The sequence below is a fragment of the Mandrillus leucophaeus genome, unplaced genomic scaffold, assembly GCF_000951045.1.
Source record: "Mandrillus leucophaeus isolate KB7577 unplaced genomic scaffold, Mleu.le_1.0 Scaffold895, whole genome shotgun sequence".
Classification (NCBI taxonomy): domain Eukaryota; kingdom Metazoa; phylum Chordata; class Mammalia; order Primates; family Cercopithecidae; genus Mandrillus; species Mandrillus leucophaeus.
The window spans coordinates 487,768-500,621 of record NW_012109752.1 but is presented as its reverse complement, the minus strand read 5'-3'; the positions used below and the strand labels follow the sequence as shown (position 1 = coordinate 500,621).

At 49.3% G+C, this 12,854-nt stretch overlaps 1 protein-coding gene across 1 annotated transcript in view; it reads left to right on the top strand.

Moving 5' to 3' along the window:
• The window catches only part of INPP5B (inositol polyphosphate-5-phosphatase, 75kDa), a 96,862-nt gene that overhangs the window by 4,437 nt on the left and 79,571 nt on the right, over nucleotides 1-12,854 (top strand). Inside the window, 3 exon segments of the mRNA XM_011969513.1 lie at nucleotides 1,408-1,518; nucleotides 9,522-9,785; nucleotides 9,788-9,901. Coding sequence (XP_011824903.1) covers nucleotides 1,408-1,518; nucleotides 9,522-9,785; nucleotides 9,788-9,901 — 489 coding nt within the window.

The following is a 12,854-nucleotide window of genomic DNA, read 5'->3' as shown; positions in this document are numbered from 1 at the left end:
GGCCAGGATGGTCTCGATCTCCTGACCTCGTGATCCACCCTCCTCGGCCTCCCAAAGTGCTGGGATTACAGGCGTGAGCCACCGCGCCCGGCCTAAATCAGGCTTTTCTCACAGCTCTATGAGGTTATCACTGTTTTCATCTCCATTTTATGGACAAGGTAACTGAGGCCCAGAGAAATTAAACAGTTTAGTAAGGGGTGGAACCAAGATTCAAACTCAGAGAATCCAGATTCTAGAGTTCACACTCTTTTATTTTATTTGTTGAGACAGGATCTTGCTCTGTCACTTGGGCTGAAGTGCAGTGGCACAAATATGGTTCACTTCAGCTTCAACCTCCTGGGTTCAAGCAATCTTCCTACCTCAGCCTCCCAAGTAGCTGGGACTCCACATTTGGCTAATTTTTTACAGATATGGGGGAGGGGGGCCTCACTATGTTTTCCAAGCTGGTCTCAAACTCCTGGTTTTAAGTAATCCTTCTGCCCTGGCATCCCAAAGTGCTGGATTACAGGCATGAGTTACTGTGCCCGGCCTAACCCACATTTTTTTTTTTTTTTGAGTCAGAGTCTCACTCTGTTACCCAGGCTGGAGTGCAGTGGCGTGATCTCTGCTCACTGCAAGCATCGCCTCCTGGGTTCACGCCATTCTCCTGCCTCAGCCTCCCGAGTAGCTGGGACTACAGGTGCCCATCACCACACCCGGCTAACTTTTGTATTTTTAGTAGAGACGGGGTTTCACCACATTGGCTAGGCTGGTCTCGAACTCCTGACCTTGTGATCCACCCACCTCTGCCTCCCAAAGTGCTGGGATTATAGGTGTGAGCCACCGTGCCTGGCCTGAGCCCACACTCTTAATTGCTGTGCTAGGTTACTTCTGTTTGTCTCTTAGTTCAGCAGATGTTTTGAGTGCTCACCATGTGCCCAGTATTGGGTATATGCTATGAATAGGGAAGCCTTCTACAGTCTAGCTCCCTGAGATGGACACACACGTATTCTCTTCACCATGGTATTCCCTGTGCCTATCACACTACCTGGCACAGTCAGGTAGACTGGCCCATGGACATCCCCTCTTGTCTGCCTCTATGTGCTTTTCATTTCATCAGGAGGGGTACAGACTACATATCCAGAGAACCTGTTCTCTCCCAGCTCCATCTAGTACTGCAGTTGAGGCTTATTGACTTTTCAGAGCCTTCATCTGCCTCCTCTATAAAGAGGGGATGATGTTAATTTGGAACTCAGGGTACAGAGGGTTTCCTTGTGCCAGCAGCAGTCCCAAGTAAGTTGCTTAAGGGCTGAAGGGGCTTTGGGAGTCCGGGTTGCTGATTCTCCATTCTGAGGACTCTAGCCTTAGGCTGCATCAAACACTTAGCTCCTGGCAGCCAAGGGTTCATTTCCTGACTCCTTTGTGCAGGCTCAGATGTGACCGTCCAGCTGGACACAGCAGAGCTTAGCCTCGTATTCCAGCTACCTTTTGGTTCACAAACCAGGATGTTCCTCCACGAAGTTGCCAGAGCCTGTCCAGGTAGGTAAGACCCCAGGCTCCCTGGGGGTGGGTGGGTGCTGGGTATTCACCCACCCACCCCAGTTGACTTTCCACCCTTTAGACTCACACCCCATGGTTTCTGTGTCCTTTCAAAGCTGCTGGTGTAAAGCCACAGTGCCCCCAGGCTGCCAGCCAACCATGGTGTTTGCTTTTGTGTTTACAGTTTCTGGAGTTGAGTGTTAACCAGAGCAGGGCCCCTTTGCCCTCCTGGCTCTGGGCAGGGTTGCACAGGGTAGGTTGTGACTGTGATGCAGAATCTCTTACAAGTTGGCAGGCTGAGCAGCTTCCAGCAGCCCAGCTTCCCTCTGTCTGCTACCCACAGCTAGAACTCACAGCTAGAACCATCTGTCATATTGGCTTTCCTGCCCCTGAACCCTGCTGTCACTCACTGCAGCTGAGAAAATGGTCTAGCTTTGGGCTAGCAGTGAAAGGTTAGTGGCCTCTAGGACAAAATTTGTTTAGAATGGGAAGTTAGCCCAGCAGGTAAAGGAGAGTTTGTGTACAGAGCAGAGGATTAGTCATAGGACATGCAAATTCAAGCCAACAGGTGCTGGGGCTTAAGTGTTTACCCAGCACTTTTAGCTGTCTTCTTTCAGGCTATCTCTTGTCTTTGTGGCAGTGGCAGAGGGCTGGTCTTCTCTGTGGTCTTGCTGTGGAGCCTGAGCCTCCAGGGATTTCACCTTTTTTGCTTGCTGTGCCAGGAAGTGGACTGCCCTTGGATTCAAACTAGGGGATAAGGGAAAAGGAAGCAGAAGCAGCAGCTAGGCTTAGTAGCTTGCTTGTAATCCCAACTACTTGGGAGGCTAAGGCGGGAGGATCACAGGAGCCCACGAGTTCACGGCTACATTGAGCTATGATTGCTCCACTGCACTGCAGCATGGGCGATATAATGAGACCCCTGTCTCCAAAAAATAAGATAAAAAAAGGAAGTAGAAACATGATTATAGAGCCTTGAATGCCTGGTTAAGATATTTATTTGATTTTTTTGAGACCGAGTTTTGCTCTTATTGCCCAGGCTGGAGTGCAGTCGTGCAATCTGGGCTCACTACAACCTCCACCTCCCCAGTTCAAGCAATTCTCCTGCGTCAGCCTCCTGAGTAGCTGGGATTACAGGCGCCCGCCACAATGCCCAGCTAATTTTTTTTTTTGAGATGGAGTTTCGTTCTTGTCGCCCTGGCTGGAGTGCAATGGTGTGACCTTGGCTCACTGCAACCTCTGCCGCCTGGGTCCAAGCGATTCTCCTGCGTCAGCCTCCCGAGTAGCTGGGATTACTGGCACCCGCAACTACGCCCAGCTAATTTTTGGATTTTTGGTAGAGACGGGGTTTCACCATGTTGGCCAGGATGGTCTTGAACTCCTGACCTCAGGTGATCCACCCGCGTCCGCCTCCCAAAGTGCTGGGACTGCAGGCATGAGCCACCACGCCCAGCCTAATTTTTTGTATTTTTAGTAGAGATGGGGTTTCACCACATTGGTCAGGCTGGTCTCGAACTCCCGGCCTAAGGTGATCCACCCACCTTGGCCTCCCAAAGTGCTGGGGTTGCAGGCATGAGCCACGGTACCCAGCCAAGAGGTTTAAAATTTATTAAGCAGTGGGAAATTTATCTCTAAATCTTAAAATAATAAGGATAACATATTTTATGATTATTAATAGTAGTTGTAGGAGGTATAATAATAGAAATAACACCAAAGAGCCTGGGTTTTGAAGCTATACAGCCCCTTGAGTTTGAAACCCATCTCTGCCAGTTCCTAGCTGACAACTTTGGGCAAGCTACTTCACCTCTCTGAACTATAGTTTTTATAGGCTTCTGTATGTAATGAATACCTTATACATGGGGTCGTGAGAATTAAATGAGATAACACATGTAAAAGTGCCTACCACAGAGCAAGAACTCAGAAAATGTTTTTCCCCTCTGCAAGAAGACTCATAGCTTGCATTCATTGTTGATTTGGCATGTGTTAGGCACTATTCCAAGAACTTTTCACACATTATCTCATTTACTCCTTTTTTTTAAAAATTTAAAATTTAATTAATTATTTATTTTTGAGGTGGCGTCTTGCCCTGTTGCCCAGGCTACAGTGCAATGGCACGATCTTGGCTCACTGCAACCTCCACCTCCCGGGTTCAAGTGATTCTCCTGCCTCAGCCTCCCAAGTAGCTGGTACAGGCGCGTGCCACCACGCCCAGCTAATTTTTTGTATCTTTAGTAGAGATGAAGTTTCCCCATGTTGACCAGGTTGGTCTCGAACTCCTGACCTTTTGATCCACCCACCTCAGCCTCCCAAAGTGCTAGGATTACAGGATTACAGGCACCAGCCACCGTATCCGGCTTTTTTTTTTTTTTTTTTTTTTTTTTTTGAGACCGCGTTTCACTCTTATTGCCCATCTGGGCTGAAGTGCTATGGCGCGGTTTCGGCTCACTGCAACCCCTGCCTCCAGGGTTCAAGTGATTCTCCTTCTTCAGCCTCCCAAGTAGCTAGGATTACAGGCACCTGTCACTATGCCTGGCTAATTTTTTTTTTTTAATTTTATTTTTTTGAGACGAAGTCTGGCTCTGTCGCCCAGGCTGGAGTGCAGTGGCACAATCTCAGCTCACTGCAAATTCCACCTCCTGGGTTCAGGCGATTCTTCTGCCTCAGCCTCCCGAGTAGCTGGGACTACAGGTGCATGCCACCACGCCGGGCTAATTTTTGTATTTTTTGATATAGACAGGTTTTACCATGTTGGCCAGGCTGGTCTTGAACTTTGGACCTCAGGTGATCCGCCCACTTTGGCCTCCCAAACTGCTGGGATTATAGGCGTGAGCCACTGTGCCTGCCCAAATTTTATATTTTTTAGTAGAGATGGGGTTTCACCACTTTGGCCAGGCAGGTCTCGAACTCCTGACCTCAGGTAACCTGCCCATCTCAGCTTCCAAAAGTGCTGGGATTACAGGCGTGAGCCACCTCGCCCAGCCTCTCATTTACTTTTTTTGTGTGTGTGTGAGACGGAGTCTTGCTTTGTTGCCCAGGCTGGAGTGCAGTGGCGCCATCTTGGCTCACTGCAACCTCTGCCTCTTGGGTTCAAGTGACTGTTCTGCCTCAGCCTTCTGAGTAGCTGGGATTACAGGCGCAGGCCACCATGCCTGGCTAATTTTTGTATTTTTAGTAGAGACGAGGTTTCACCATACTGGTCAGGCCGGTCTCGAACTCCTGACCTTGTGATCCACCTGCCTCGGCCTCCCAAAATGCTGGAAATACAGGTGTGAGCCACCGTGCCCAGCCTGGCCTCATTTACTCTTTACCACGATCTTACAAAGGAAGTATTATCTATGTGTCCATTTCATAGATGAGGAAATTGAGGCTCAGAGAGGATAAGAGTGTTGCCTGAGTACCTAGCCGGTAAATGACAGAGCCAGGATTAGGCAGGATTATATAGTTCTACTCCAGGCCAGGCACGGTGGCTCATGCCTGTAATCCCAGCATTTTGGGAGGCTTAGATGGGTGGATCACGTGAGGTCACGGGTTCGAGACCAGACTGGCCAACATATAGTGAAACCCCATCTCTACTAAAAACACAAAATTAACTGGGCGTGGTGGCCCACACCTGTAGTCCCAGCTACTTGGGAAGCTGAGGCAAGAGAATTGCTTGAACCCAAGAGGTGGAGGTTGCAGTGAGCCGAGATCATGCCACTGATTGCCAGCCTGGGTGACAAAGCGAGACTCTGTCTCCCCACCCCCCTTAAAAAAAAAAAAAAAAAAAAAAACAAGAACCTGAGCTCTTTCTTGTTTTACTACAGTGCTACTTTAACTCGTGGCACCCTCTCGCCTGTAAACAGCTCAGGAAGGCTTCATGTAGGAGGTGAATTTTTGTGGAGAGAGCTAAGCCAGGAAAGGTCAGCAGAGAGCATCTCATGAAGGGTCTTAGCTACCCAGCAAAGAGCCATTAAGGAATTTTAAGCTGGAGAGTGATAAGGCAAGATTTGCAAGTTAGAAAAGTTCCTCTGGCAATAGTATAGAAAAAGAGAGGCCAGAGCAGGGAGATAGGAATGTATTGGAATGGCTAAGGAATGGAAAATGAGGCTGGGACTTGGGAGAGCCCTGGCGATGGGAATGGGGAAGGAGGGGTGGACTTGCAAGATACAGAGGCATCTTGCAACTGATGAGAATGAGGGCACCATGGGGGCAGTGAGTTTGGGTTACTTTCACAACTTCATCTGCAGAGATAAGAACAGTGCCAGCCTGCACGGTGGCTCACGCCTGTAATCCCAACACTTTGGGAGGCCAAGGCGGGCAGATCACAAGGTCAGAAATTCAAGACCAGCCTGACCAATATGGTGAAACTCGTCTCTACTAAAAATAAAAAAAAAAAAGATTAGCCAGGCATGGTGGCACGTGCTTGTAGTCCCAGCTACTCGGGAGGCTGAGGCAGGAGAATCGCTTGAACCTGGGAGGCAGAAGTTGCAGTGAGCCAGGATTGTGCCACTGCACTCCAGCCTAGGTGACAGAGCGAGACTCCATCTTAAAAAATAACAAAAAAACAAAAAAAAAAAAACTGGGTGTGGTGGCTCACGCCTGTAATCCCAGCACTTTGGGAGGCCGAGGCGGGCGGATCACAAGGTCAGGAGATTGAGACCATCCTGGCTAACACGGTGAAACCCCGTCTCTACTAAAAATACAAAAAATTAGCCGGGCGCGGTAGTGGGCGCCTATAGTCCCAGCTGCTCAGGAGGCTGAGGCAGGAGAATGGCGTGAACCCGGGAGGCAAAGCTTGCAGTGAGCCGAGGTCGCGCCACTGCACTCCAGCCTGGGGGACACAGCGAGACTTCGTCTCCAAAAACAAAAAACAAAAAAAAAAACCCCAAAAAACAAAAAAACCCAACAAACAAACAAACAAAAAACAGTGCCTGGCATATAGCAGGCACTTAATAAGTATTTGTTGACTGCATGAACAGAGGTTGGTAGCTATGAGAATGAGAGAGGAGTCAAGGATGACTTCTTTCTTTTAGGATTGGGTGTGTGTCTTGCAGTCCCCTTACCTGCTCATCCTTCTGAAGTCCACACCACACCTGGGGTAACCAGCAGAGAAACTCTGTACCAACCAACTTCTCCGAGTGCTTGTCATGATGAAGATTTCCTTAGGGAGGGACCTGGGTGAGAAGGGACTCTCAGTATTGACAGACTCTTAGATATCCACCAGCCCAACTCTTTCATTTTACTAGAGGCACTAGAGGCAAAAGGAACTAGTTTTTTTTCACCTAGTCCTTGATGGATAATGTTGTACAGCACGAAAGGCCAGAGAATGGAAGTGTCTTGGCTAAGAGTCTACTATTAGAGAAACTTCGGCTAACAAGAGATCACAGTTAGCTAACATTAATTGAGCACGTACTGTGTGCCAGACATTTTTCTAGATATCGAGATAATGCACAACAACTGTATTTCTCCGTTTAGTCTTCTGAACAATACTAAGTAGTAGATATCCTGTTTTACAGAGGAGTAAATTGACACAGAGGAGGCAAGTAACTTACCCAAGATCAATCATCAATTGAAGTAATAGGGGCAGGGTGTGGTGGCTCACCCCTGTAATCCCAGCACTTTGAGAGGTCAAGGTTGGCGGATCATGGGGTCAGGAGTTCGAGACCAGACTGATCAACATGGTGAAACCCCGTCTCTACTAAAAATTCAAAAATTAGCCAGGCGTTGTGCCGCGTGCCTGTAATCTCAGCTACTCAGGAGTCTGAGGCAGGAGAATCCTTTGAACCTGGGAGGCAGAGGTTGCAGTAAGCGGAGATCATGTTACTGCACTCCAGCCTGGGCAGCAGAGGAATACTTTGTCTCAAAATAAATAGATAAATAAATAAATAAGTAAAATAAAAATAAAATTGAAGTAATAGGACCAGGTTTGAAACTTCAGGTTCTGATGCCAAAGCCCTCGGAGTTCAGATATTTCAGTGCAGATCCCAGCTCTGTTACTTCCTAGATGTGAATGTGAACACTACATTTTATCTATTTTTTATTTTATTTTAATTTTTTGAGACGGATTCTAGCTCTGTCACCCAGGCTGGGGTGCGGTGGTGCAATCTTAGCTCACTGCAACCTCTACCTCCTGGTTTCAGGTGATTCTCCTACCTCAGCCTCCTGAATAGCTGGGATTACAGGTGCCCGCCACCATACCCGGCTAATTTTTGTATTTTTTTTTTTTCCTTGAGACGGAGTCTCACTCTTTCACCCAGGTTGGAGTGCTGTGGTGTGATCTCAGCTCACCTCCACCTCCCGGGTTAGAGGGATTCTCCTGCCTCAGCCTCCCGAGTAGCTGGGACTACAAGTGCAAGCCACCATGGCCAGCTAATTTTTTGTGTTTTTTGTAGAGATGAGGTTTCACTATGTTAGCCAGGATGGTCTCGATCTCCTGACCTCATGATCCTCCCACCTCAGCCTCCCAAAGTGCTGGGATTACAGGCATGCGCCTGGTCCTACTATATTTTATTTTTTCAGACCTTGGCTTTTTTATTTATACAATGGAAGTATAAACTTGCTTTCTCCAATAATCCAAGAGTTTTGTGAGGATCAGACAAGGCCAAGTACGGGTTAATAGTATGTAAATGCTGAAGATAACTTAAAAGTTGCGTCTGGCAGTGCCATAGTCAGGACTGGAACTCAAGTCTTCTCATATATCATGTCCTTGCACATCCCATTCAGTTCGGTCAGGTTCATGGTGCTCTACAAACAGAGCAGGCAGGATAGCAGAAGGGTTAAGAGCAATTGTTCCAGAGTCAGATAGTTTGAGTCAGAGGGTTTGAGTCAGAGACAGAGGTGACTCAAGAATTTCTAGGAGCCACGTGCGGTGGCTCAAGCCTGTAATCCCAGCACTTTGGGAGGCCAAGACGGGCAGATCACAAGGTCAGGAGATCAAGACCATCCTGGCTAACACGGTGAAACCCTATCTCTACTAAAAAATACAAAAATCTAGCTGGGCGAGGTGGCGGGCGCCTGTAGTTCCAGCTACTTGGGAGGCTGAGGCAGGAGAATGGCATAAACCCGGGAGGCGGAGCTTGCAGTGAGCTGAGATCCCAGCCTGGGCGACAGAGTGAGACTCCGTCTCAGAAAAAAAAAAAAAAAAAAAAAAAAAAGAATTTATAGAAAGGAGAGTGGCAGTATGATTAAGGGAGAAACAGAGGACTTGTCTTGATATATTTCATAGTAAACACACTGCTTACTTAGAGTATGTGTTTCTCTGGTGTAGGCTGCCAACTGCTGGTGGAGGTTATGGGTGGTGAAATCCCCCAACCCTCTGGCATCTGTTTGAATCCTCCACTCTGCTAGTCAGTCTGCGACCTCAGACTTAACCTCTCTGAACTTGGTTGCCTTGTATATAAAATTGGAATAATAGGCCGGGGGTGGTGGCTCACGCCTGTAATCCCAACACTTTGGGAGGCCGAGGCGGGTGGATCATGAGTTCAGGAGATGGAGACCATCCTGGCTAATATGGTGAAACCCCGTCTCTACTAAAAATACAAAAAATTAGCTGGACATGGTGGCACGTGCCTGTAGTCCCAGCTACTCAGGAGGCTGAGGCAGGAGAATCGCTTGTATCCGGGAGGCAGAGGTTGCAGTGAGCCAAGATCGCTCCACTGCACTCCAGCCTGGGCGACAGAGCGAGATTCCGTCTAAAAAAAAAAAAAAAAGAAAGAAAGAAAAGAAAAAAAAAGAAAATTGGGATAATAGTTTCCTCCTTCATAAAAGGTGTGTTACGAGGAGTAGGAAGATAATTATACGAAGCACAGACCTTGGCACATAGTTACCGTGAGGTTCAAGGAATGGCGGTGGTCTCTGCCTTGGAATAGTACTTTTGTGTTCACAATTATTCTTGCAGTTGAACCTTAGTGCGCACAGAACCCTTCTGTGCGCGAGAGGTAGAGGGCTCGAGTCTCTCGGGATAATACAGTCATGCAGAACTAGCTCATCAAGCCCGTGGCTCAATCCGCCCCTTTGTTCCTGCACAGGCTTCGATCCTGCGACCCGGGATCCTGAATTCCTGTGGCTGTCTCGGTACAGGTGCGCAGAGCCGGAGCTGGAGCTGCCAACGCCGCGCGGTTGTAATTCGGCTCCAGGTACCTGGCCAGGGTACGCGACAATTGGCGGAGGCAGGTATCCGTCTCGGAAGGAGCGGTGGGGATTGGAGGAGACCCACCCACAGGGGGCGGGCTCCGTTCTGTTTTGGGGCGGAGCGATGGAAAAGACAGGCTTTCGATTGATGGAGAGGGCACATGGGGCGGGTTCGTCTGGGGGCGGAGCGCGCGGGGCGGGCGGCGGGATGAAGAGCTTGAGGAAGCAGGCAGGGAAATGTCTGCCGCCGCCGGCTCCAGGGAGTGCGACTCTGCAGGTCCGGCGGGCGGCGGGAAGCTGGGCTCGGGAGCTGGGCCGGGGGCGGCGGTGGGCCCGGCCCTTGGGTGGGCAGGGTCTGCGGTTTGGCCAGTGGACGCACGGGACGAAGACCAAAGTCCTGGTGGCCCTCCGGAGGCGGGGACACTGGGGCAGAAGTTCTGTGATGTTCTTCTCAGGCGGGCCTGACGAGGGTAGGCGGGTGGGAATGGGGTACTCGGGAATCCGGAGGCTAGGGTTTTAGTAAAGCCCCGTTCCGAACTCGCTGTGTGACCTCGGGCCACTTGCTGCCCCTCTCTGGGCCTGTTTCTCCATCTCAGCTTGCTCTTCAGTCCTGACCTTCTGAGTTTGTCGCGTGGGGGGTGGAGGGGGGGTGCACTGCCTATGAAAGAGCCTTCCTTTGGTTGAGGTATGGTATGTGTTGGGGCTCTGTCCGTCCTCAGCCCCTGTGATGATAGCGGAGTGCACAGGGCTGGAGTCTTGGGGAGTCCTGTCTACTCTGGGACCAGAGGTCACGATGAGGTTACAGGTTATAAAGGGACTAGGTTTTTCCCACCCAGCTGTTGGTGGATAATGGGGAGCACAGAAGGCCAGTTGCTGAGCAGGAGCTTGTCGTTTGGAGATGGGGGGCTCAGGGCTGAAATTTGGGTGAGTCCGTGCTCTGGGAGGACCTGCAGACCTGTCTTTTTTTGTCTAGCTCCGGGGTTTTCTGCAAGGGCCCCTGGTGCTTTTTTCCCCTTTGGTGTGTCCGTGAGGCTCCATTTATGTGCGAACTTTGGCATGACCCCTAGTACCTATTTGTGACAGTCATTTACCAGCAATGAAGAGCCTGTCAAGTAGCTGTGTAAAGTGTGGGCCAGCACTCCACTTGCTCTTACAAGGCTTGGAAACTATGAGGGGCAGGGAGGAGTGGCATGTTGTACAAGAGTTTGTAAAATGAGAGGAAACGAGGTGAGCAGAGGACTTCCTCAGTGCTTATGTTTCTCCTTCATTGCGGCCACCACAAGGTGCGATTGAAGCGCCTGATGGTGCTGATAGTTTGCATCTTCCTTGGGCTTATCTCAGAGTTCACTATCGCTTGAGTTTCCATGACATTCTGGGCTATGGTGCTGGGACGGGTGAGAGTTTAAGAGCACATCATCTCCTTGCCCCTTCACAAGAGGCTGCCAGAATCCAGACAATTGGCGGAGGACAAAGCCAATGGCAGCAGAAAGAGGTGGGTGCTGTGTTCTCAGCCAGTACACCAGAGCCAGGCCATGCAGTCACTTCATTCCCTTAGTCTTCTATGAGAAGTCAGGCCAGCCAGCTCTGAAACCAGTTAGCTGCCCGGAGTGAGAAATGTTGAGGGATTTCAGTCTTTCATTTCCTTTCAAAAAACAGACTAGCCATATGCTGGAGAGGAATTATTGTTAAGGTTTCGGTTTTATTTTTATTTTAAAATAATTTGAAAGCTGAGCGTGATGGTGCATACCTGTAGTCCCAGCCACTTGAGAGGCTGAGGTGGGAGGCTTGAGCCCAGGAGTTCGAGGGTGATGTGCACTATGATTGATCCTGTGAATTGGCTGCTGCACTCCAGCCTAGGCAACATAGTGAAACTGTCTCTAAAATAAATAAAGAAATAGTTTAAACAATTTTGTCAGCCAGGCACCGTGGTGGCTCACGCCTGTAATCCTAGCACTGTGGGAAGCCAAGGTGGGTGGATCATCTGAGGTCAGGAGTTCGAGACCAGCCTGGCCAACATGGCGAAACCCTGTCTCTACTAAAAATACAAAAATTAGATGGGTGTGGTGGTGCATGTCTATAATCCCAGGTACTCGGGAGTCTGAGGTAGGAGAATCGCTTGAACCCGGGAAGCAGAGGTTGCAGTGAGCTGAGGTCGTGCCACTGCACTCCAGCCTGGGAGACAGAGTGAGACTCCATCTCAAAAAAAAAAAAAAAAAGAAAGAAAGAAAACATTTTTTCTTTTCGTAATACCTACAGTAAGTGGGATGACACTTTTTTTTTTTTTTTTTTTTTTTTTTTGAGACGGAGTCTTGCTCTGTCACCCAGGCTGGAGTGCAGTGGCACAATCTCGGCTCACTGCAGGCTCCGCCTCTCGGGTTCACGCCATTCTCCTGCCTCAGCCTCCCGAGTAGCTGGGACTACAGATCCCTGCCACCACACCTGGCTAATTTTTGTAGTTTTAGTAGAGATGGGGTTTCACCATGTTAGCCAGGATGGTCTCGATCTCCTGGCTTCGTGATCCACCCGCCTCGGCCTCCCAAAGTGCTGGGATTACAGGCGTGAGCCACCGCACCCGGCCAGGGTGACACTATTAATTGCTAAGTTGTTCCTGCTAAAATTGGTAAGAAATGGTATCAACCTCCCCAGTTCTAGTTGGGTCATCTCTGTTTCCAGAGTTATTCTGGCCTCAGAGGAGAGTTACATCTTCTATAATAGGTAGGAAGAACCCTTTGGGCTGCCTCTGGTTGTTGATACAGGCTGCAAGGGAAATAGAGTAGTAGATTTGTTTTTTCCTATATGCATATGACCAAAGTCCCCACTTCTTGATAGCCTAGAGAACCCAAGGCAAACGGTTGCTTAAAAATGCTGTTTCTGGCCAGGCGCGGTGGCTCATGCCTGTAATCCCAGCACTTTGGGAGGCCAAGGCGGGCAGATCATGAGGTCAGGAGTTCAAGACCAGCCTGGGCAACATGGCGAAATCCCGTCTTTACTAAAAATATAAAAATATAAAAATTAGGCCAAATGCGTTGGATTAGGCCGATGCAGGCGGATCACAGGGTCAGGAGATCGAGACCATCCTGGCTAACACGGTGAAGTCCCGTCTCTACTAAAAATACAAAAAAAATTAGCCGGGCATGGTGGCGTGCGCCTATAGTCCCAGCTACTCAGGAGGCTGAGGCAGGAGAATCGCTTGAACCCAGGAGGCGGAGGTTGCAATTAGCTGAGATTGC